This window comes from Chrysochloris asiatica, unplaced genomic scaffold (assembly GCF_000296735.1).
Source record: "Chrysochloris asiatica unplaced genomic scaffold, ChrAsi1.0 scaffold00355, whole genome shotgun sequence".
NCBI lineage: Eukaryota > Metazoa > Chordata > Mammalia > Afrosoricida > Chrysochloridae > Chrysochloris > Chrysochloris asiatica.
In genome coordinates, this window is record NW_006408873.1 from 1,513,329 (window position 1) to 1,538,732 (window position 25,404).

The 25,404-nt window shown below is 38.6% G+C and overlaps 1 protein-coding gene across 1 annotated transcript in view; it reads left to right on the top strand.

The window, feature by feature from the left end:
- Nucleotides 1-25,404, top strand: part of ZSWIM6 (zinc finger, SWIM-type containing 6) — a 290,373-nt gene that overhangs the window by 198,876 nt on the left and 66,093 nt on the right. Inside the window, exons 3-4 of the mRNA XM_006876135.1 lie at nucleotides 4,561-4,709; nucleotides 8,632-8,782. Coding sequence (XP_006876197.1) covers nucleotides 4,561-4,709; nucleotides 8,632-8,782 — 300 coding nt within the window. The remainder of the gene's footprint in view (nucleotides 1-4,560; nucleotides 4,710-8,631; nucleotides 8,783-25,404) is intronic.

A 25,404-nucleotide genomic window follows, 5' to 3' on the forward strand; every position in this document is an offset into this window, starting at 1 on the left:
AAAGGAAGTGCAAGACTCAAGCTTGGGGAACTGAAGAAAAAATTCAAGCTTCAACTCTCGTTATTGAAAGATTCTTTGGGCAGAAAGCGTCAAGATAAGATGGAAGGAATACACAGCGTCACTGTACCAAAAGGAAATGGTAAATGTTCAACTGTTTCAAGAGTTATCATATGATCAAGAGCCATTGATACTAAAGGAGGAAGTCCAAGGTGCGTTGAAGAAATTGGCAAAGAACAAGGCACCAGGAATTGATGGAATAAAAATTGAAATCTTTTAAGAAAGTGAGGCAGCACAGGAGGCACTAACTCACCTATGCCAAGAAATTTGGAAGACAACTATCTGGCTGACTGATTGGAAGAGATCAGTGACCCAACGGAATGCAGAAATGATCGGACAATCTCTTTGATATCCCATGAGAGCAAAGTTTTGCTAAAGGTAATACAAAAACGGCTGCAAGCGTGCATTGACAGAGAACTTCCAGAGGTTCAAGCCGGATTCAGAAGAGGTCGTGGAATGAGGGATATCATTGCTGATATCCAATGGATCTTGGCTGAAAGCAGAGAATATCAGAAAGTGTTTACCTGTGCTTTATTGACTTCACAAAGACTTTTGATGGTGTGGATCATGACAAGCTATGGAGAACATTGCGAAGTATGAGTATTCCGGAACACTTAATTGTGCTCATGAGGAATGTGTACCTGGATCAAGAAAGAGGCAGTTGTTTAAACAGAACAAGGGAACACTGAATGTTTTAAAATTAAGAAAGGCGTGTGACAAGTTTGTATTTTTTTTGCCATACTTATTCAGCCTGTATACTGAGCAAATAATCTGAGAATCTGGGTTATATGAGGAAAAACATGGCATCAGGATTGGAGGAAGAATCATTAACAACTTGCGATATGCAGATGATACAACCTTGCTTGCTGAAAGTGAAGAGGACTTAGGACATTTACTGATGAAGATCAAAGACCACAGCCTTCAGTATGAATTAAATCTCAATGTAAAGAAAACAAAAATCCTCACCACTGAACCAATACACAGCATTCTTTTCTCAACGGAGAAAAGATTGAAGTTGTTAAGGATTCATTCTTCTTGGATCAACTATCAACACTCACGGAAGCAGCAGTCAAGAAATCAAATGACGTATTGCATTAGGGAAATCTGCTGCACAAGACCTTTTTAAAATGTTGAAGAGCAAAGATGTCAGCTTGAGGACTAAGGTGCACCTGACCCAAGCCATTGTATTTTCAATAACCTCATATGCATGCGAAAGCAGGACAGTGAATAAGGAAGACCATAGAAGAATTGGTGTTTTTGATGTTGTTGAATTGTTGTTGAAAGCAGGACAGTGAATAAGGAAGACCATAGAAGAATTGATGTTTTTGAGTTATGGTGTTGGAGGAGAATATTGAAAGTGCCATGGGCTGCTAAAAGAACCAATAGATCCGTTTTGGAAGAAGTGCAGCCAGACTGCTCCTTGGAGGCCAAGATGGCCAAACTTCGTCTCATACTTTGGACATATTGTCAGTAGGGACCCATGACTGGAGAAGAATATGTTTTGTAAGGTGGAGGGTCAGAGAAAAAGAGCAAAACCGCCAATGATGTATGGATTGGCCAACTGGCAGCATCGATGGACTCAAGCGTGGCAACAGTAGTAAGGTTGGCCCAGGATCGGGCAGTGTTTCGTTCTGTTGTGCATAAGGTCTTTATGAGTCGGTACCGACTCGATGGGACCTAACAACAAAAACAACAACAAATTTATTATTACATATTTGTTGTTGTTGCTGTTAAGTGCCATCAGGTCGGATCCAACCCATAGCAACCCTGTATAGGGTTTCTGAGGAGTGTCTGGTGGACTTGAACCTCTCGGCCTTCTGGTTCAATCTGACTTTACAGTCCAGCACATTTACCCACAGCGCACACTGTTGCTGTTGTTGTTGTTAAGTGCCTTTGAGTCGGTTCCGACCCATAGCCACCCTGCACAGGGTTTCCGAGGGTGTAAATCCTTACGGGAGTAGAAAGCCTCATCTTTCTCCCGCGGAGCAGCTGGTAGTTTCGAACTGCTGACCTTATGGTTCACAGCCCGATTCGTAACCACTACACTACCAGAGCTCCTTACAGTGCACACTAGGGCTCAACAAAAAAGATCAGAGTACTCAGTGGTGATGGTGTGCTGTCATGTCAGTTCCAAATAGGGTTTCCAAGACTGTACATCTTTAGGGGTGTAGAAAGCCTCATCTTTTCCCCGCGGAATGGTTGGTAGATTTGAACTGCTGATCTTTCAGTTATGAGCCCAACAGGAACCAGTATGCTATAATCAGGTCTATTATGTTACATGAGGGATTGCTAGATTGGTATTTATGATACACACTTAGAACATTGTTTTTCAAGTAATCTATTGTGGAATATGAAACAAATAGTGACAAACTTTTTAAAAACAAATTAGATAGAATAGAAAATATACATAATGTCCATAAAATAGAAAATATTATTTGCAATAAGGATTTTTTTTCATTAAACTTTTGCTTCTAATAGTAGAGAGAGATAAATAAGGATATAGACAGATATAAAGAGTGATACAGAGATAGATGTATGTAACCGCCTACACCATGTACTAGTTGATATTAAATGTATTTTTATTATGAATATTGATTGCTAATGTGTATCGCATTAGGTAAATGTGCTGCAAAAGACCTCTTGTACGTGTTAAAAACACAAAGATAACAGTTTGAGGATTGTATCAGTAATCCTGATCCAAGTCATGGCATTTCAGTAGCTTCAAATGTGAAAGTTGGACAGTGACTAAAGAAGACTGTAGAAGAATTGATGCATTTGAGTTATGGTGTTGGAAAAGAATATTGAAAGTACCATGGACTGCCAGAAGAACAAACAAATAAATCTATATGGGAAGGTACATCCAGAATGCTCCTTAGAAGCCAGGATGGCCAAACTTTGTCTCCCATACTTAGGACATATTATCAAGAGGGACCAATCCCTGGAGAAGGACGTCATGCTTGGTAAAGTGGTGGGGCAGCAAAAAAGAGGAAGACCCCAGTGAGATGGATTGATAACAGTGGTAGCGACAATGGGCTCAAATGTAACAATTGTAAGGATGGCCTAGGGACCAGGCAGTGTTTCATTCTGTTGTGAGTAGAGTCTTTATGAGTCAGAACTAACTCGATGTGTAACAACAACAAAGATGAGAAAGTTTGAAAGTTATTTAACTAGATTAAGTTCTGTAAGGACAGGGATCCTGTGCATTTGATACACCATCTGTCCCCAGTTTTTAGAGTCCCTGTACTGAGGCAGGCACTCAGTAAATGCAGGCTGAATAAATGAATTAGCCTCCTTTTCAGAGAGGTACTCAAACCCAGTGTCCTCTTCCTAGGGACTAATGGACCCTGGTTCTAAGTAAAAGTTCATGATTATTATTCTGGTCAATTGGAATTTGCATTAGATCACTAGAAGATAAGAAGAATGTAAAATCACACCTGCAAATGCATTTTTTAAGGGTTGCTAAAGAAATAAAGCACTGTGAAAGATTTTTAGATTTGATTTTTTGGTGTGTTATTACTATAGATCTGAAGGCTTTAAAATAACATTTTATTTAATTAAACACTTTTTAACCTACCTAAATATCTAGGTGTTTGTTTTTTTTTACTTTCTAAGGTAGTCTGCACATATAGAACTTGTTACATAGCTGTTGTCTATTGTGTGTACTTCAGCAATAAAATATTTATGCAGTTTGGCAAGGTGATACTACAACCTGGTTTAGTACAACAGCTGCACTGCCTGTTCCCATGTGGCTTGATTTCCCTTTTTAATCTTGGGTTTTCTGCAACTAAAGACTTTTGTCAGCATGTAGTTTGTATAGTAGCAGATAACAGTGAAAGCTTCTTGAAAATTAACATAGTAAAGAGATAGATAGCTCTGCTAAGTTTATTTGGTTTCATATTTTCTACTGTCTTTGAAAAATATCTTTCTAGCAAAACATACACAGTAGAGCTTTATAAAAATCACATATGTACAATGAGACATTTTTGTGATGTTTTTATTCTTTCAAAGCCATAAATTAACCTCTAAAGGTATAGTCTCGGATTCTTTTCTTTTTGTCCTGCGTATACCATTAGTGATACTGATAACGTTCTTGGAGTCTTATGACCATTTCCCCCTCCCTCCTTTTCTGAGTTGTTCCTCCCCCATAAACATAAATTCACTGTCCCCCTAGGTTCTGATCTAATTAATTTGATCTCATAATTTAGTTAAGCTAAACTTTAATTTTTAGAAAACTTCAATGGATGTTTCATATAAAAAAGAAATATCACAATTTTAAATTGTCTGCATTTTGACAACACAAATTAGGAAATATCTGGAAGTAAAAGAATGATTCTTGTATTTATTTCATTCATTAATTTGTATATATAATTGATATTGAGATTGGATTAAAAATTTTTAAGGCAAAAAATGGAAAATCTTAATTATTTTCAAGTGTATTATCAGAACCCTTTTAGTACAGAACTTTCATCCAGCATGTGTGTTATTTTTTCTTTCTATTTCTAGGTGCTCCTGATCCAACAGCAGGTGCTAGTATAGATGATGAAAACTGCTGGCACTTAGATGAAGAGCAGGTTCAAGAACAGGTTAAACTGTTCCTTTCCCAGGGCGGGTACCATGGATCAGGGAAGCAACTAAATTTGCTCTTTGCAAAGGTATGATTGTTTGTTTTCAAAGAAATATTCTACAAATATATGGAAACTTTCTCTATATGGTTATGTTTATCATAAGAAAAAGGTTTTATTTTATTTTTAAAGAAACAGGGTCTTAAGTTAATTGACGTATTAGAAACTTTTGTGTTGTAATGTAAACTTCAGTTTGCTTTGGTGACCTCAGACAAGATGTGGAACATTTTTGTTCATCTCAGTTTCTATTAATACAACAATGATAATTTGTACAGGTTTGAAAAAAGACCTCTTTCAGTGCTTACATGAAATAAATGGCTTAATGTTATTTAAAATGCCATCTTTCAGATTTTATTCTTTTTCTAGTTAATATTCTAAAAGGTATAATAACTTTGAATATAATCCTTAAAACATGGTTTATATGTTTAATCTTTTCAGTATATTTACTTTCAGAAGTGTAGGCTCTGAGAGTTAGGCAGACCTGGATTTAAATCCAAGTTCTGTATTTTATTAACCATATGAACCCCTCAGCAAGTTACTTAAGTCCATTTCCTTATCTGTAAAAGTAGCCAATAATAATATAACCCCTTAAAGTCTGGAGTTAAATGATAACAGTGTATGGCACACAGTCGGGCTTTGAAAATTGATGGCCTAAGAAACAGTTATCTTGGTCAGAAGTTCCTTCTGAGAAGAAATTGTGTCTGTCATTTCATATAGGACTTCTAGCACTCTTAGCACATTTCTAAATACTGGGTAAATACTTTTTAATAATTAATACATCATTATTTCAGCTTTTGAGGGTAGGGTCTCAGATTAGTTCTAAGGAAACAGATCATTGTATTTCATTGATGCATTTGTTAAATAGATTTTCTAATACAATTTTAAACATTATTTTTGAGTAAATTCTGTCACTGATCATTGTCAGAAAACAGTATTCTGACTAGTCAGTACCCTGTTAATAAAGTTTTATGCAGATTATCAATTTTTCAAGAATCTGATGATAATAAAATACATGTAACTCAAAACTATTTCACATGTGATATAATCATTCCTTGATAGTTCATAGGTACTTCAAACTATAAGAATGTCTCAGAATCAGCCTTCTGAAAACTAAATACTATTAGACTGTAGATGTACTTGGAGTCCTGGTATACTAAGTAGTGTGCTAAGTAGGATAAGTACTGGACTGCTAACTGCAAGGTTAATGGTTCAAACCTACCAGCCACTCCTTGGAAACTCTATAAAGGGTCGCTATGAGTCAGAACTGACTCAATGGCACTTAACAACAACATAGATGCACTGGAATGCTGATTAAGAAAGTTCTGGTTTCTATGTTTAATTAGTACAGCATTTTCTTAATTGCTACTGCTGTGTAATAGATTAGAAATAAGCAAAATAAGCATTAAATCAAATCCATATACTGGCAGGATTAAATAGTAAATACATAAAAGGTTTGGTGTATACAAACATACAGAAAAGATACTTTCTCCTGTTAGCAGAGTGTACACTGACGAGTGGAAGCAATGTGAAAAAAAAAAATTAGACTGGTCTTTCGGTTGTTCTTTTTATTCCTGTATATGATTAGACATTATATATGGCATATAATGTAACAACACAAATGTAATTTTGGAAATGGCATAAATTCTGGAGTAAGACATATCTGGGTTCTGATAGCAGCAATTCCCTTTGTCCTTTGAGCAATTTTCTTATCTTCCCAAGGCTTAGTTTTCTAATTTGCTAAATGGGGATTATACACCTCACATAGCTGTTGTGAAGATTAAATGGTAAATATAAATGCAGAACTGTTTAGCATGATGTGTAGTAAATAAATGGTAACTCCTTTTCTTCCTCCAGTCTTCTCCACCTTTTCATGACTTCATAGTGTATCCATTTGGGGCATAAATTCTTATTGGGGATTACTGAAATGTAACCCTTCTGAAAGGACAAACCTTGTGGTTCAGTGCAGAAATGCTGTTAAATTCCTTACAAGGCTTAGATTCCAATGCAGATGAGAGGATCCCATTGCTTGTCAGAATACATGCCTGAAACAGGATCCTTCAATCACTGAGATTTGGGCTGTTTTATTGAGAATCTGCCATTTTCTACTTTACTTACCTTTCTCACAGCGAATCCTGAGTAAAAGGACCCCTCTCTTTTTCTATTGCTTGTGACCTTGCTTCAGTACTTTACAAGGAGACTGGTGTTCAGCTTAGATTCTTTATGTTGAACACGTAGTATTGTACACTTTTGGAATGAATGGATTCATTTACAGTTTCCTGCGGTGTTTTCTTTCATTTAATTGGGAAATGTAGCACAAGAGTTATGGGCAGGTCTTGAGGTTAAAGCTTGAGAGACCAAGTGATGTTATGTAGGTCAGTGGTTCTTATTATTCTGCTAAATGGATCACTCATTTAGAGCAAGAGTGTTCTTGAACTTACAGCCCTTTCTATTTGCCTCTTACCATTGCAAACACAATCCCATCTGAGTGAATGGAAGTACGATGCTGCTCTCTGTGTGTGTGTGTGTGTGTGTGTGTGTGTGTGTGTGGTGGTTGTGTGCTGTGTAGTTGTCCGACTCATAGAGACCCTGCATAGTGTTTCCGAGGCTGTAAATCTTTATGGGAGCAGAAACTCTCATCTTTCTCCTGGAGAACTGTGAGTAGTTTCAAACTGCTGACCTTGAGGTTAGCAGCCCAACTCATAACCACTATGCTACCAGAACTCCTTTTTATATGTGTGCATGTTATATATATATAAAACGTTGTTAAGTGCCAGCGAGTCTGTCCTGACTCATAGCAACCCTGTATAGGGTTTCCAAGGAGCAATTGGTGAGTCTGAAACACTGACCTTGCGGTCCAGTGCTTTATCCCACAGCACCACTCCAGGATATATATATACACACATATACATATGTACATACACACATACATACATATATACACACATATATTTCAGAGATAATTTTACTTGGAAAGCTGAAGGACTTACACAATTTACGGAATATGCTAACAGTCATTTAACTGTATAATGTAAATTGGTGAATTGCATGGTAGGTCCATTATATCTCAGTAAAGCTGTTAAAAAACATCTGAAGTATAGTTACTGTCATAAACATTATCAGATCACTGTGTTGTTGTTGTGAAGCGCCGTCGAGTCGATTCCGACCCATAGCGACCCTGTATAGGGTGTCCGAGGAGCAGCTGGTGAGCTTGAACCGCCGGCCTTGCAGTTCAAACAGCTTTGCAGTCTGGTTCATTAACCCACAGCGCTATACCAGGACTCCCAGATCCCTATAGGAGATCCCTAAAGTTTTCAGTGGGCTCTGTTTTAAGATCCTCTAATTTGTTGGTAAGTACAATCCCTTGGAGAGTCAGGAAGGCGCCAAATGGTTTTGTGTGTTTTGGTATTGATTTACTTTAGGCTGGCAGCGTTATGGCAGCTGATCCCAGTAATCTTGTTAAAACTTAAAACCTGTTTTAGTAAATTAGTTAGGTTCGTACACCTGTTTCCATTGCCAGATTTCACTTGTTTGGTTTTCGAGCGTATGATTTACCTAGGCACCTACTTTGTTGGAGTACAATCTTGAACTCCCAAGTGTACTTGCTTTAGATAAGAGGGAATGATTTGAAGGAAGTTTTGAAGACAATATTTAATATTTGTACTGGGCTTATGAAACATGATGTAATCATTTATCGTTGATGAGATAATAACTAAAAAAAGTTTGAAGATTGACAAACCAAATTGTGTGAGTTGCAAAGCATCAATTAAATAAAATTAATGAATAATTCTGATTAAATTGACAGTTAAGATAGAGACCAGTTTTTAAGAGGACTGATGTAAAGGCTTTTAACTCCCTTTTCCTCCAGATGAAGAAATAGAGAAAAATGTTTTTTGTCTTTTGTGTTACTGTTTGTGTTTTGAAAACTTTTCTAAAGGTTCATTTTCCCCACTAGGTCCGGGAGATGTTGAAGATGAGGGACTCCAATGGGGCCCGCATGTTGACGCTGATAACAGAGCAGTTCATGGCTGACCCCCGCCTGTCACTGTGGAGGCAACAAGGCACCGCGATGACTGACAAATACAGGCAGCTCTGGGATGAGCTGGGTAAATATAAGTTTTCTGGCAATTACTTTTGCGTGTGAATGATCACCATAATTGAATGTTTGAAGAACATGGTCATAGTATTGCTGAAAACAGCTGCTCATCTGAATTTACTGTTAGGCGATTAGGTGGAGTCCAGGTGTAGCATGGCAGGATAAGTGATGGACTGCTAAATGCAAGGTTGGCAGTTCAAACCCACCAACCAATTCTGTAAATCCTACACAGGGTTGCTAGGAGTTGAAACTGACTCCACGGCGCTTAACAACAGCTACAACAGGAGAACAGAAAGAATGAGAACATGTGCTGCATTTGCAGGAAACAACCCAGGCAGGGTTTGGAGGAATTGTCGATAAAGAGGGAAACAACTTGGCCAATGTGCCACACATATTTGAAAAACAGCTGTATTACTGTAAAATACCTTACTTGAAGAATAGACCTGGCTATTTGCTTGAAGGTTAATATTGTAATCAAGTTATCTAAAATTTAGAGTTTGTCTTCCTTTAGCCCACACTATGAAAATGTCAAAACTAGTTTGGATTTTAATTTTATTGGGGCTATAGATTTAGATGAATTGTTAAGCATCAGAATGGGATATATACGTTAAGTGCCATTGAGTCTATTCTGACTCATAGTGACCCTGTATAGGGTTTCCAAGGAGCAGCTGGTGAGTTTGAACCGCCAACCTTGCAATTCAAACTGACCTTGCAATCCAGTGCATTATCCTACAGTGCCACACCAGGACTCTGAAAAAGATATAGCAAACTGTAATTTTTATTACTATTCAAATCCCTGGTGGTAAAGAGAGATACGACAGGTAGTTGAAATAATGAGAAATCCACTAGTTGTGGCCAATAAAAAGATAGTGGAAATTGTCTTACGAAGTAATGATATGAAAATAATGTGTTTGTTTTGTTGTTTTCTGTTAAGATATCTGTAAGTGACAAATGGAGTATCTGACAAAAATTCTATCAGTGCCTATCAATGTCTTCTGGGAGGGAAATCCTATATATATTAATTAGGAGATGCTGTTCTCAACTCCTAATAGCAGGACTTGTCACAACTTCAACTCTTTCTCTTGGCTAGTGGTGGTAGTGTGCCACTGAGTCAGTATAGTGTTTCAATGCTGCCAATCTTTTTGGGAGCAGAACATCGCATTTTTCTCTCAAGAAGCCATTGGTAGATCTGAACTTCTGACCTTGTGATTAGCAGTCTAGCTTGTAATCCACTAGGCTACCAGAGCTGCTTTTTCTCTTAGCTGGTTGTTGTTGTTAAGTGCCGTTGAGTCGAGTCTGACCCATAGCGACCTGTATAAGGTTTCAAGGAGCAGCTGCTGAGCTTGTAGTGAAACAAATTATGCTCCCAGGTACAGCTTGTGTAAAATCTGCTTTAGTGCATTCTGATTGCTCATTTTGTTATTCTGGATATGAATTGTGGGCATTCTAGACCAAGAGAAGCTAGAAAATACCATATGGTCACCAGAATCAGAAAGGACCTTTAACATGAACTATTTTACAGATAAGGAAACTGAAGTCCAGCAGATCAGGAGACTTCTATAAGGTGACACTGTCTGACCTAGCGTTATACAGGAAGTTGGTAAAGAACTTGACATCAAAGTTCTAACTTTGGTATCAAGTTCTTTACCAACTTTCTGCATAAATTTGTTTACCCACAATTTTTTAGAAATCTTTTTCCCTGACATTTTCCTTTTTTGTTGTTGAGTGCCGTCGAATTGGTTCCAACTCATAGCGACCCTGTATAGGGTTTCCAAGGAACATCTGGGTTTGAACCGTCAATCTTGTGTTTAGTAGTCCAGTGTTTATCCTACAATGCCATACCAGGACTCCTTAGGTCACCTGAAATAATGATACTAGCCTTTCCTCCAATCAAAGTTTATGCAAATTTGTAACTATGGTAGGTAGATCATTTCAATTGGAAAGACATTTAGAGCATGGTGTGGTGGTTAGGGAATATAAGTACAGTATATGCTTTAAACAAATACTTTAAATAGAATGAGTGATTTGCTTTTCCAATGGAAAATTCTTTTTCAGTTTTGCAGTTACATAGTGTATGTCGACTAGTTGGTTCAGAAAAGTAAAAAGGACTAGCATTAAAAACAAAGTAAATGATTGGTTTAATATTGTTGTTAGGTACCATCGAGCCAGTACCAACTCATCGTGACCCTCTACACAACAGAATGAAACACTTCCTGGTCCTGGGCCAACCTCACAATTGTTGCCACACTTGAGCCTATTGATGCTGCCACTTTGCCAATCCATCTCACTGGGGGTCTTCCTCTTTTTCTCTGAACCTCCACTTTACCAAACATGATATCTTTCTCCAGCAGCTGGTCCCTTCTGACAGTATGTCCTAAGTATGAGAGATGAAGTTTGGCCATCCTGGCCTCCAAGGAGCACTCTGGCTGCATTTCTTCCAACACAGATCTGTTGGTTCTTTTGGCAGCCCATGGCACTTTCAGTATTCTCCTCCAACGCCATAACTCAAATGCATCAGTTCTTCTATGGCCTTCTTTATTCATTGTCCAGCTGTCACATACATATGAGGTTATTGAAAATACTATGGCTTGGGTCAGGCACACCTTAGTCCTCAAGCTGACATCTTTGTTCTTCAACATTTTAAAAAGGTCTTGTGCAGCAGATTTGCCTAATGCACTACATCGTCTGATCTCTTGACTGCTGCTTCCATGAGTGTTGATAGTTGATCCAAGAAGAATGAAGTCCTTGACAACTTCTATCTTTTCTCTGTTGAGAAGAATGTTGTTGATAAGTCCAGTGGTGAGGATTTTTGTTTTCTTTATAAAAGTGAGATGCAATCCATACTGAAGGCTGTGGGTTTAATATTAGATTAATGAAATTTAAAGAGCTTTGATACGTAGAGAAATTTGTCGTCATTGTTGTGCTGTCAAATCCATTCTGACTCATAGTGACCCTATAGGACAGTAGAATTGCCTGTAGTGTTTCCAAGCATGTCATCTTCACAGAAGCAGATCACCACATTTTTCTCTTTAGAGCAGCTGGTGGCTTTGAACCACTGACCTTTTAATTTGCAGCCAAGTGTTTGGTCACTATGCCACCAAGGTTCCCTGAAGAGAAGCTTAGAGTTACAAATAATTGGTTGGGAAAGAACTATCAACTGAAACTTTGGTTACTAAAAAAAAAGTGCCAGTGATTTAGTCGGAAATAAAATGTAGTGTTCATATTTAACTGATATTCACACCCTCACCTTTACAAGTTGGTTTAGAAAATTTGTACCTCAACTGTCAAAAGTATAAATTCCATTGGGTGGATTCTAGTTATACCTTCTGACAGACTGACTTTGTAATCAGGAACCAGGTTTTTATTTATGATCTTTGATTTCAGTTCAGGATGAAGAACACAAAAAAGTTTGATCTATGTTTTCTTTTTTGTGCACCTTACCTCCTCACCCCAGCCTGTCTAGCTCCCAAATACTTTTTTACAATCATTACTTTTTTCTAGGCATTCTGATATTAAGTGGAGGACATTTGCCAGTTTAATGAAATTGAAGTTCTAGGAAGCATAATAAAAGCAAAAGTAACATTAGCTATCACATGAAATTCATTCGACAAAAAATTAACTAAAAGTTACTTCTGGACTACAAAAGGAAGGGATTTTGCCTCTTACTAAAATAGGGGAATGTGCCTTTGTGCCCCTACCCAGGGCTCACATTGCTTCAAGGCTCTGCCTTGGAATTAAATGCTGAGCACTGCCAGATGCCAGACATGGAGAAGAGGCTGAGTTTTGTCGGCAAATGGGATCTGCAAGTTAATTGGTGTTTTCTGCAGGCTTCTGGCTGTGAAATGAAATTGGAAGCCCTTTAGCCACATGGATAATACAGGACCTGAATACAAATGTCACATGTCACCATCAGGACCCACTGTGAGACAATAGTGTTCCCACTCCAACACTGCGCCATTACAGATCATTTAAATATGGGGATTACATTTAAACTAAAAGCCCCATTTGCCTTTTACTGCAATTTAAATGTCCTCTTAGCAAAAGCTAAGTGACAAATTAAATGAAAAAAGTGCCCACATTTTTAAAGCTGTAATGCAAAACAACCTTTTATTGCTTCTCATGTGCCATGAATGAATCATTATACTTGTCAACCCTAAACCAAGCCATAATTGGAGCCGCTACTGTTATCAAAGTGGGGCCGCTCTGTGACAGCTTAATAAAGCTGAAACTGTTAAATTAAATCTTAGATGCTTAACTCCTTAGTACCGGTGAATTCCATGGGTCCATTTCTGGCAATGGCCAATATACCAGGAGAAAACAGAGACTCCTGGCATGGAAACCTTAATCTGATGAAAGCATATAAGTTAAGTACAAGTGAGAGTGTCTTAGTCAGGAGCCAAGTAACTGCTTCCTGGCAGGAGGATTGTCAACTGAAAGATGATCAAATCTGGTTTCTTTCATAGCATCGGATATGCCTCTCCCCAAGAGTTTGATTTTCTGAGTATATATGATTTATATATTATATTGGTATTTTAGAATTTGTTTTTAAAATAACATTAATTTTAACAATTTTTATTTTTTTAATTAACATATGCAAACTTAAGTGAAAATAGCAACAGGTCTATTTCTTCTCCCCATCCTCATCCTCTAACAAAGGGATTGATTACTTGACTCTTCCAAATTTAAGTGCCTGTGCTATTGACTTGGTTTGGGTTAGTTTTGGTGAGATGCTGATTTTAAGAATGTAGTATGAAATGGATACAGATACGTACTATTTAAGCTCCCATTTAGTGCATCTCGTTGGCACATTTATCTTGGACACAAATCCATTTTTTCAAATAGTAATTTTACTTTTTCTAGTTTGATGTTAATTTTCCCAAACACATAGTAATGCTGCCAAGATGAATGATATTGAACCATAATCAGCTATAAGAAAAACTGTACGAAAATCTGAAAACAGAAAGTCCCATTGCAACGGTAGAGGCTGCACAGCCAGAATGCTCCTTAGGAGAGACTGACACACATGCTTTGGACCACATTATCAGGAGGAACCAGACCCTGGCAAAGGACATGTTGCTTGGTGAAGTGGAGGGTCAGCTAAAAAGAGGGAGCGCCTCACAAGATGGCTGCAACAGTGGGCTCAAGCACAGCAACAGTTGTGAGGCTGGAACAAACCTGCAGTGTTTCAGTCTGTTGTTGCTATGTATTGGAAGTGACTTCAGTGACAACCTAACAACATTAGAACACACGCGTCTTCAGTTGCATTCCTTATTAACTAACATGCATTTAGTTACTGTGGGGTTTGTAAGAGGATGAGGGGGCTATATTGTAACCTCTGTGTTTCTAACATGAACCCTTGTTCTTTAGTGAGAGGATGGGCTGCTGTGGCTGCTCTGAGCTCTCCTCACACACTTCCCAAGAATAAGATGGACTCTCTCTGAGTCTTTTCAAAGTTTCTGACCTAAGTACCAAACTAATAAGCAGAAGTAGTTAGTCATAGTTAGATTTTCTCTTTCTAGTTGGAATTTCATTGTCAGGTTAGTTTGACTACTTGTTATTAAGTAACAGCTGAAGTATCTCCTGTGGAGTCCTGGTGTGGCACTGCAAGATAATGCGCTGGACCACAAGGTCAGGTTGAACCACAGGGTTGGCTGTTCAAATTCACCAACCACTCCTCAGAAATTCTATACAGGGTTGCTATGGGTCAGAACTAACTCGATGGCACTTAACAACAACAAAAGTTTCCCCTGTTAGGGTGGATAATAGATTGAGTGGATATATAGATTCAAGTCACTTGGAATCAGGATAAATCTGATTATGTACAGCACTAGAGGATTTAGCCCACCTATTGGGATGGTATGCATTGTAAAATCCTAACAATTATGTGCTCTCTGGACCCAGAATGCTTGCCTCATCTACCATCCCAAACACAAGTAGTGATCTCTGAGGAGCTCCTGTGTGCCCACCCTCTGAGAGGTACTCATAAGTAATTTAGGGGTCTTGGTACACAGCCAGAAATAAGATTCTGAAGTCTGCTCTGGAGGTAACTGGAGAAATTTCTGGGAAATGCCACCGTGCTCTTCGCATCTTTTGAAGCAGAAGGCACTGGTAGCTTCCCTTGCTTAGTCTGTAGGGTAAAGACAAATGGAAGCTGCCACAGTTTTTAAGTTGGTAGTGGTTAGTGAATAGCTAAGGAGTAACTGCTTCTCATTGAGAACGAGGAGCATCCCTTTGTGTTGTGCTATTTATAAATAGTTTCCTGTATACTGGTGCCTTGGAGAAAACAGTAATTCCCAGAGCCCCCATAGTACAAACTTGGAAATTCACATATAACTGTAAGCAGATAATATAATCCTGACTAAATATATGCCATGGATTGCTTACCACCCGCCAGTTTATTTTCTTGGCCATAAAGAGAATAAAGCTTTTTATCTCTGCATTTCGCTCTCAGTGCCCTCTTGTTAGCCTTTCTCTCTGTCTAGAATCTTCCTGTGGTCTCTCCATCAGTGTGTATTAAGCACTTGGAGTATCTGAAGAGATAGATGTAGTAGATGTAGTGATGAAGGTACTGGAAGTTCTCCCAGGAAGAGTGGAAAGAAGCACACACTAAGAAACGTGATTCAGTGCAACAGTCATGAGTGACCTGACCAGTCCTTGTATTACTTATTCACAAATTAGTAAAAAGATGTGTATAAACTCAATTTAATATGAGTTTGCAAGATGTTCATGGAGGTAAACTGGTAGGGAATAAGTAGTGAAACTATTCCAGAGAGGAGGAACAACATGAACAATGAGGGATGACCTCATTGTGGAAGGGTGTACAGGCTTCAAATTTATTATCAAAAAATGCTGTCTTTGAAGTTTTCAATCCAACCTTCTTCATTTTACATTACTTTGAAGGGGAGGAGAAAGAGAAACTTTCTTGCTGTATTTTTCTTCCTCTATTGGCCCAGCTACTAAACAGTTACCAACACTTACTGTCAGTCTTTTACTGTAAAATGTATTGCATGAGTTATTTAATCTTCAGAACAAACGCTGTGAAATGGGTACAGTTATTTACTTTAATTTTAAAGTCAAGAACACTGAGGTAAAAGAAGAGCAGGAATTTGACCCCATGCCTCACTGATTTCAAAGACAACCATCAAGCTAACAAGATGCCTAGCTTATTTTAAGCATATTTCATGAGGCTGTAATGTGCCTCTGCCAGTTGGTCTCTCACAGTAAAGTTGTGGCAAAGCGAGGCTCACCTAGATGGCAGTTTGGTGGTGTTTAGTGCCTTCAAGTCAGTTCTGACTCATAGTTATCCAGGATAGTTTCCAAGGAGTGGCTGGCAAGTTTGAACTGCCCATCTTGTAGTTCAAACTGGCCTTGCAGTCTAGTGCTTTATAAAAACAGCCTACTATTGCCTGGTCTAGTCGGCCAACCCTTGGTACCAGAATCCTGATTACAGACTACACAGTTGAGCCAAGTCTACTCACCATCTATATCCGTGTTTATAGAGAGCAACTTCAGACTCTTTGAAAGAACAAACACACGAATGTAGAATAACCAAGTGTATACTATGGATGGAGAGCTGTGCTGTATTATGAACTTAGCAGATCACAAAAATACAGACAATACATGGGATAGACTGGCTACAGCAAAGTTTTGATCTCGTTTTCTAGTCCATTTGGTTAGGAACCAGTAACAGACCCTAGCTCACTACCTCTGCCCTGGCCTGATCTGGGTCTGCCTTGATTGATGGGATAGTTTCTAACACTTAGTGATCTCATGTGGTCTGTAGGTAGGCTTGTCAAACCCATTCTGCACATGGGCTGCCCTGTCTTGAATGGGGTTATGCATTGCTGCCGGATCCCTGATTCTCAGTCTCTGATTCTCTCGAATGATTCTGAATTCCCTCTAAATACAGAGGCTTTGTCAATTGTGTTGCTCAGGAGGCTTTGTTTCCCTACAGCACTGTTCTCAGAATGCCTGTCTGCTGCTGGGTCCTCATCACTGAGGCTTGGTTTCCTTCTGTTTGTGTGGTCCTCCTGCTTTCTGCCTCTTGAAACTGAGAGCTCTGTGTTCTTAGGCCAAAGGCCCCTGGGGTCTGACGGGCTATGGGTGTTGGAAGAGGGGCTTTTTCTTTGCTTGTTAAATAGGAAGAGTAATTTCTACTTTGTGTCAGAAGCTAAGAAAAAGAGAAAATGAATATTTCTGTATAGTGAGCAAACCCATAATAAATACTTCCTGTGCAATATTATTAACCATCCTGCTCTTGACTGAAGTTGTTGTTGTTAAGTGCCTGTGGGTTAATGCACTGGGCTGCAAGGTTAGTTTGAACTGCAAGGTCAATGGTTCAAGCTCACCAACCTCTCTTTGGAAACGCTATACAGGGTCACTTCGACCATATACAGTGTCGAAGTCACTTAACAACAACAGCAATGGTGTTTAATGTCTAAGTTATTTAACTGTATAATAGGACAAATTGTAACAACACTCAGAGATAACCTCCTTGTATGTTTTTGTAAAACGATTCCAAAGATAGATCACAAGAATTTGTTGAGTTTAGGTGCCGTAAGTTCACTGCAGTATACGTCAGAGTTCTGTATTATGTACTCTGCTGGTAATGTTATTTGTATCAGGAGTGGGCTCCTGTAACCCATGCTGCTTACTAGACATTCTTCTCACATTAGTGGTTAATGAAGTTTTCAGAGAATTGGTATAATGTGCACTTTTCTATCATACAGCAATTTTTAGAAAACATTTCTTCAACAGTCTCGTTTTTACTCTTAAAAGTTAGTACTACACTTGCCTTCAAGATCTGAGGGCAACTATTTGCTCCGTTGTGGATATAGGGCATAGGGGAGGGGCTGGGGGAGGGGAAATAAAACTGGGATAATTTCCTTTCCTGTTTCTTCCTTCTGAAGTGGCAGCAGACAAAAATTAACAAGGTCTAAGAAGCCTCATTGTAAGCCATCTGGGTATATTCCCAGGGGCTTCACAGAGGATCAGGGGTGCCAGGAGCCAGAATGAAAAGGCGGAAGTCAAGGGCAATCTGGAGCAGCCACTTAAGCTGCACTCTGTGTGTGCCAGGCGTGGAGCAAGATACTTTGTAAATGTTATCACAGTTCATTTCAACTTAGGTAGGTTAACACAGGGGAAGGACTCCCAAGGAGCTTAGAATGGACTGTTGCTTAGATAGGGTGTTCAAACACTGCCCTATAGAGCCAGTGAGGTGGAAGAAGAAGAGGCAGGTTCTTCTCAATCAGACCAGTAGTGTGTCTTTTGCCACTTTACAGTGTGGGCTTTCTCAGGAAAAAACGATTTCTAAGATTGAACATGCATGCTTGGTAGTCAATGTGTTTTATAGACTTATAAATAGCTGCACTTATTAAATTAAAGGTGTAAAAGAGAGTGACATATATATATGTATTTGTTGTTGTTGTTGAAATCCTGTATAGGGATTCCAAAGAGCTTGAACCACCGACCTTGCAGTCCAAACCAACCTTGCAGTCCAACACGTTAACTTATTGCGCCATGCCAGGATACACACACACACACACACACACATATATATATACATACATACGTATATGTGAATTTTTTTTTATACCTTGTAGGGAAAGGCAAACTAGCAAATTATTTGAAGCAAGTGACTTTTTGTAAGGCTGCTGTTAGAAGCTCACTTGGTAATTGTTCAACATTGTTTTAGTGTAGTGTTTAAAAATTCTACATTAAAATAAGATTAGAACTCTTGTGTATTAACATTACAAGTGCCTTTTGACATTGACTCATTTGGACAAGTTGATGACTGGTCTTGCAGTCAGGATATAGCCACTGAAATAAAAATCCAAATCTCTGTAATTTTGAGCTATAACCAGCAAGACCGATTTGATCCTAGGTTGTGTTTAACAGCCCCTTTCATTCTGGGTCATACTTGTAAATTTCAAAATTCACTGCTGCAAACCTGGAGTGAGTGAGCAGCTTTCCTAAAGCAGAAAACCGGAGAGATCGACACCACAGGAGGCCTTGAAATGGCTTATATTCGAAGCCACAGTCTTCTTTTGTGGATGGAGCAACAACTAAGAGGGTTAGATGGGAGATGCTAAGCAGGGCACTTAAGACAAATACAAGCTTGAAACTGGGGGAGACTATCCTGGTAGAAGGGCTATTTTCAAAATGCTGCCAAAAGAGCAAAATTCTGCTTCCTCCGCCATCACCTTAAAGATGAAGTCAATATATCCAGCAGCCTGTTCACGTTGGCATACTGAGCAGAACCATTCAGAGAAGATGCTAAACATTAATCATTCAGGTTCTAGGAACCAGGAGGTTTAGGCCAAATAATCTGTGGATTTTTAATTTTGAAATTGTTGAGACACTCTCTTTAGTTGATAGTCATGTTGTTAAGTTCTGTTGTTGTTGGGTACCTTTAAATGAACATTTCAGCCATCCCTTTGTATCCTTGTGTTGGTATCCATTTGATTACCTCACCTCTCTCTTCCCAATACACTGAAAGACATTTGCTTTTTAATTTTTTTAACACTCATTTTTATGTAAAGGTGGGGGAAAATGTGCCTGGCATATAGTTGATACTTGTGTGTATGGATAAAAGAGTGAGTGACTATTTGGAAGCCGTAAGCATTAAGGAGCAAGTATTTTTGACACTTAAAACAATGATTGAAGGGCTTCAATCTTCACTGTATCCTTACATTTCTCTTTTTTCTTGCCATTCTTCTGGCTTATCCAATGTCCTCTGCCATGTGCAGTTGGGTATCATTGGGTTCCTGTGTGTGCATGAACACAGACACACGCACATTGAAATACACTTTATAGACTACAGAAGGGCAATGATTCCCCCTTGCCATCAGTGCTGCAGGTAATCTATTGCATTAATCAACCAGTCAGTGGGAAATGCATGGGGAGTGATTATACTATCATACACAATACAATCAGCATGAAGCACTTGTCAAGACCAATATATCAAAGTTTAATTCAGTAATAGAATGAATTAGAGCAAAATGAAACATTCTGTTCTCCAAGAAACCCAGCACCCATCACAGGTTCTTTCTGAACTCCATAGAAATTGTTTTATGAATAAAATTGCAGTTCCAACCTGACAGAATACGGCAAGCACTTTTCCTGGGAATGCTTTTGCAATGATGGTGCTAAAGTGTTTGACTGATCATCAGCGCTCTCTTATGTCAGGTGCCATCGAGTGGTGACCTTATGCACAGCAGAACGAAACACTGCCCGATCCTGGGCCAATCTCACTACTGTTGCGACGCTTGAGTCCATCGATGGTGCTACTTCGTCAATCCATCTTCATTTTGAGTTGTGCCCCATCAGCAAATGAAGGTCTCCTGGGCTTTTCTCCCACAGGCTTTACTCCATTTGCCTCATCACAGTCAACTCTACTTAGAGGAGGCAGCTCTTCCCCAGTTGCATTTTGAGTGCCTTCCATCCTGAGGGTCTCATTTTCCGGCACTCTTATCTGGCAGTTGTTTTTGATGAATCTTGCATGTTGAGCCTACTGACAAGTCAAATGGGACGAGAGACTGCATATCAGATGAAGGCCACAGATTTACCTGAAAGAAACATTATGTAGAATACTTGTGTCCTGCTTGGGAGGAGTATCTATGACTGCTTTCCTGACAAGAGGATGATTATTTTACTTCAGAATTGTCTCAGAGCCTGGCTAAATGATAACCAGTTAGATATTATTTACTTAAGTGTTGTTCTTGCTTGACCTAAACCAGGGGCGGGAAACCTTTTTTTCAGCCAAAATTTTTAACATTATTTGCGAGCCATACAAAATTATCAACTTAAAAATTAGTCTGCTCTATTTGGTCAAACATTTAATTAACTTACCCCTAATGTGATAGTCGCTATGGGTTGGAATCGACTCGACGGCACTTAACAAAAACAACAACAATGTGATGGTGCGAGATAATGTGCTGGATCCCAAGGTAAGTTTGACCTGCAAGGTTGGTGGTTCAAACCCACCAGCCACTCCTCAGAAACTCAATACAGGGTCACTATGAGTTGGAACCGACTTAACGGCACACAACAACAACAACAAATGTGATGGAGTCCTGGTATGGCACTGTAGAATAAGCAGTCGATGACAAGGTTAGTTTGAACCACAGGTTGGCCATTCAAACTCACCGGCTGCTCCTCAGAAACCCTATACAGGGTCACTATGAGTGGGAACCAACTCAAAGGCACTTAACAACAACGATGTGATGGCTGGGACTGTGGTTGCCTTGTCAGGGCCAGACCAAATGATTTCGTGGCCCTTATATGACCTGAAGGCCAGATAATGACCTAAGCATTCTAAAAACTCTTTGTAGTATCCCTGAGGTTTTATTTTAAAATTCCCCAAATATTTTAATGAACTAAAAACAAACGTGGCAAATTTGAAATAAGAAAAGTGTTTTTACCAGTTTAACTTATTTATTCAAACACAAGGTGACTGACCTATTGAGACCATATTGTGTTGAGAATAACTTTGCATTTGGGACATGATTTCAGTGTACTCGGACTGGAGAAATCTTTGTGACTACAATTTTGTTAGCACTAGTAATTATGCCAGTGATCTTCTATTTGTGACTGCGTCTAGGCATTCCATGGTCTCTAAACAAGTATAATTAGTTAATTGGATCATCATGCATGAAATTTTAGCCTCTTATAATAGCCTCTGAAAACAAAAATAAGTATGATAAATATTATGCATTGTTTCATAACTGTGCATCCTGGAAAAGACCAAAAGTGATTGTTTTACTTTGCTTGCTTTTATTTCATAAGCATAAACATATTAAAATGTAGAAATTATGGGGGAAGTAAAAATTAGACTTCATATGTTGTTGTTGTTAAGTGCTGTTGAGTTAGTTCTGACTCACAGTGACCATGTATACAGTTTCTGATGAGCTGCTGGTGAATTTGAACTGCCAGCCTTGTGGTTAGCAATCCAGTGCTTAATCCTACAGCATCACACCAGAAACAACCTTTATTTTCCCCATTTGAGATAGAGGAAAAGGAACCACCGACTTTTTCTTGATGTCAATTGTCTTGCTCCTCTGCTCCTGTGTCTTCCAGCTTTCTCTAATAGCATTATACCCATAATCATCTTTCTGTAAAATAAGGATATAGAAAAACTCATTGAAAAATTCTAAGGCTGTCTTTTAACTTAAAAATCTTGTGATTTTAATTTTAATTACTGAATTGATTTCCCTGTTTAAAAAAGAAAGCCATGAAGGAAAAAGAACTTTGGAAACAACTAAAGTCCAACTGACTAAATGAGTTTTATCAGTGGTAGAGGTGTAGCAGTATGTAGAAAACAGTCAGTGAATTTATTCAGTCACAAATCCTAATGCTCTGCCCAGCAAGAACATCTCAGCAGGCAAAGGGCATACTCAGTCACCTATGAGAGCACTCTCTCAGATCCGCTGACTCGGACCTAGCGCTAGCAGAATACTGATAATACATCATAATATTTTCAGAGAAAATAGGTTTCTACTGACTTGAATAATCAATTTATAAATATAAAGTTGCACTTTTGATTGCTTATCTGCTATTGTAATCTACAGTGAAATTACTTATTTGCCATGCCTGCCAGTCCTGAAAAGTGTGATGTTGTCTTTTGTTTAATGAAGGCTCTTTTTAGATGGAATTGTGTATGTTTTTGTTTATGTGATTTCTTATACAGAGGAGAGACGTGTTCTAAGTGCCTATGAACACATGAGGAGATAAAGAACAGTTTATTATTAGCTGTGCATTTTAAACTACTTCATAGTTTTTGACAACAGCGTGCTATTTGTGTAATACTGCTGCAACAGGAATGGAATAATGATTCTGTCAAACTAAAATCACATTAGTCTTGGAATTCCTATATGCATAGCTGCATGTCTGAGCCATAACTGAATGAAATACTTCCTAACCTCATATATAGCCAAGCGGAAGCCTAAACACCATGCTTAAGAACATTGGGCCTTTGCAAATGCTGGCTGCCTTCTTTGACAGCATCACAACGTTTCTACTTTCTTCTGAACCTCAGTTTTCTTATCTGTAGCTTGGGTTTTTGCCTGAGGATAAAGTGTGATAATGTTTGTAAAATACGAAACACTGAGTTTGTTGTTGTTGTTAGGTGCCATCAAGTTGGTACCGATTCATAGCAACCTTATGCACAGCAGAACGAAACACTGCCAGATCCTGGGCCAACCTCACTTTGATGCTGCCACTTTGCAAATCCATCTCGCAGGAGGTCTTCCTCTTTTTGTCTGACCCTCCACCCTACCAAACATGATATCCTTCTCCAGCGACTGGTCCATCCTGACAATATGTGTGAAGTATGATAGATGAAGTTTGGCCATCCTGGCATCCTAGGAGCACCCTGGCTGCACTTCTTCCAACACAGATCTGTTTGTTCTTTTGGCAGCCCATGGCACTTTCAGTATTCTCCAACACCATAACTCAAAAGCATCAATTATTATACGGTTTTCCTTATTCACTGTCCAGCTTTTGCATGCATATGAGGTGATTGAAAATACCTCAGGTGCACCTTAGTCTTCAAGCTGACATCTTTGCTCTTCAACACTTTAAAAAGGTCTTGTGCAGAAGATTTGCCTAATGCAATATGTCATTTGATTTCTTGACTGCTGTTTCCATGAGTGTTGATAGTTGATCCAAGAGGAATGAAGTCCTTGACAATTTCAATCTTTTCTCTGTTGATAAGAATGTTGTTTATTGGTCCAGTAGTGAAGATTTTTGTTTTCTTTACATTGAGATGCAATACATACAGAAGGCTGTGATTTTTGATCTTCATCAGTAAATATTTTAAATGTTCTTCACTTTTCAATAAGCAAAGTTATATCATATACATATCGCAGATTGTTAATGAGTTTTCCTCCAATCCTGATGCCATGTTTTTCTTCATAGAAACCAGCTTCTCGGATTATTTGCTAGGCATACACATTAAATAAATATGGTGAAAGAATACAACTTTGACACACACCTTTCTTAATTTTAAACCATTCAGTGTTCCCATGTTCTCTTCGAACAACTGCTGCTTGGTCTTTGTACAGATTCCTCATGAACACAAATAAGTGTTCTGAAATACTCATACTTAGCATATTGTGTGTCATGACCCACACAGTTGAAAGCTTTTGCATAGTCAATAAAGCACAGGTAAACATCTTTCGGATACTCTCTGCTTTCAGCCAAGATCCATCGCACATCAGCAATGATATCCCTCGTTCCACAGCCTCTTCTGAATCTGGCTTGAACCTCTGGAAGTTCTCTGTCAATGTATGCTTGTAGTCGTTTTTCTGTATTACCTTGAGCAAAACTTTACTCGGATGGCATATCAAAGAGATTGTCTGATGATTTCTGCATTCCATTGGGTTACCTCTCTTTGAAATGGGCACAAATACTGATCTCTTCCAGTCAGTCGGCCAGAAAGTTGTCTTCCAAATTTCTTGGCAGAGATGAGTGAGTGCCTCCTGTACCACCTCAATTTTTTGAAAGATTTCCATTTTCATTCCATCAATTCCTGGTGCCTTGTTCTTTGCCAATTTCAGTGCACCTTGGATTTCTTCCTTCAGTATCATTGGCTCTTGATCATATGCTACCTCTTGAAATGGTTGAACATCAACTATTTCCTTTTGGTACAGTAACTCTGTGTATTCCTTCCATCTTCTTTTGATGCTTTCTGCATCATTCAATAATTTGTCCAGAGAATCCTTCAATAACAAAAGTCGAGGCTTGAATTTTTCTTCAGTTTCTTCAGCTTGAGAATTGCTGAGCGTGTTCTTCCTTTTTGGTTTTCTGACTCCAGAGCTTTGCACATTTTGTTGTAATATTTGACTTTATCTTCTTGAGCTGATCTTTGAAATCTTCTGTTACTCTTGAACCTCCTCATTTATTCCATTTGCTTTAGCATCTCTCTGCTGGAGAGCAAGTTTCAGTCTCTCTTCTGACATCCAGTTTGACCCTTTCCTTCTTTCTTGTCTTCTTAATGACTTTTTTGCTTTCTTCTTGTATGATGAGATTTCTTAATGTCATCCCACAACTCTTCTGGTTTTGGTCTTTAGTGTTTAATGTTTTAAATGTGTTCTTCAGATGATCTCTAAAGTCAGGTGAGGTATATTTAAGATCATATTTTGGCTCTTATGGACTTGTTTTTATTTTCTTCAGCTTCAGTTTGAATTTGCATATCAGCAATTGATGGTCCATTCCACAATCTGCCCCTGGCCTTGTTTTGACTGATGATGTGGAGCTTTTCCATGGTCTCTTTCCACAGTTGTAGTCAATTTGATTTCTATGTATTCCATCTGGCGAGGTCTATGTGTATAGTCATTTCTTATGCTGTCTAAAGAAGGTGTTTGAAATGAATGAACAAATTATTGATTATGCAGAATTCTGCCACGCGATCTCCAGCATCATTTCTATCACCAAAGCCATATTTTCCAATTACTGATCCTTCCTCTTTGCTCCCAACCTTTGCATTCCAATCACCGGTAATGATCAATACATCTTGATTGCATGTTTGATCAATTTCAGATTGAAGAAGTTGGTAGAATTCTTCTATTTCATCCTCGCTGGCTTTAGTGGTGGTGCATAAAGTTGAATAATAGTGGTATTAATTGGTCTTCT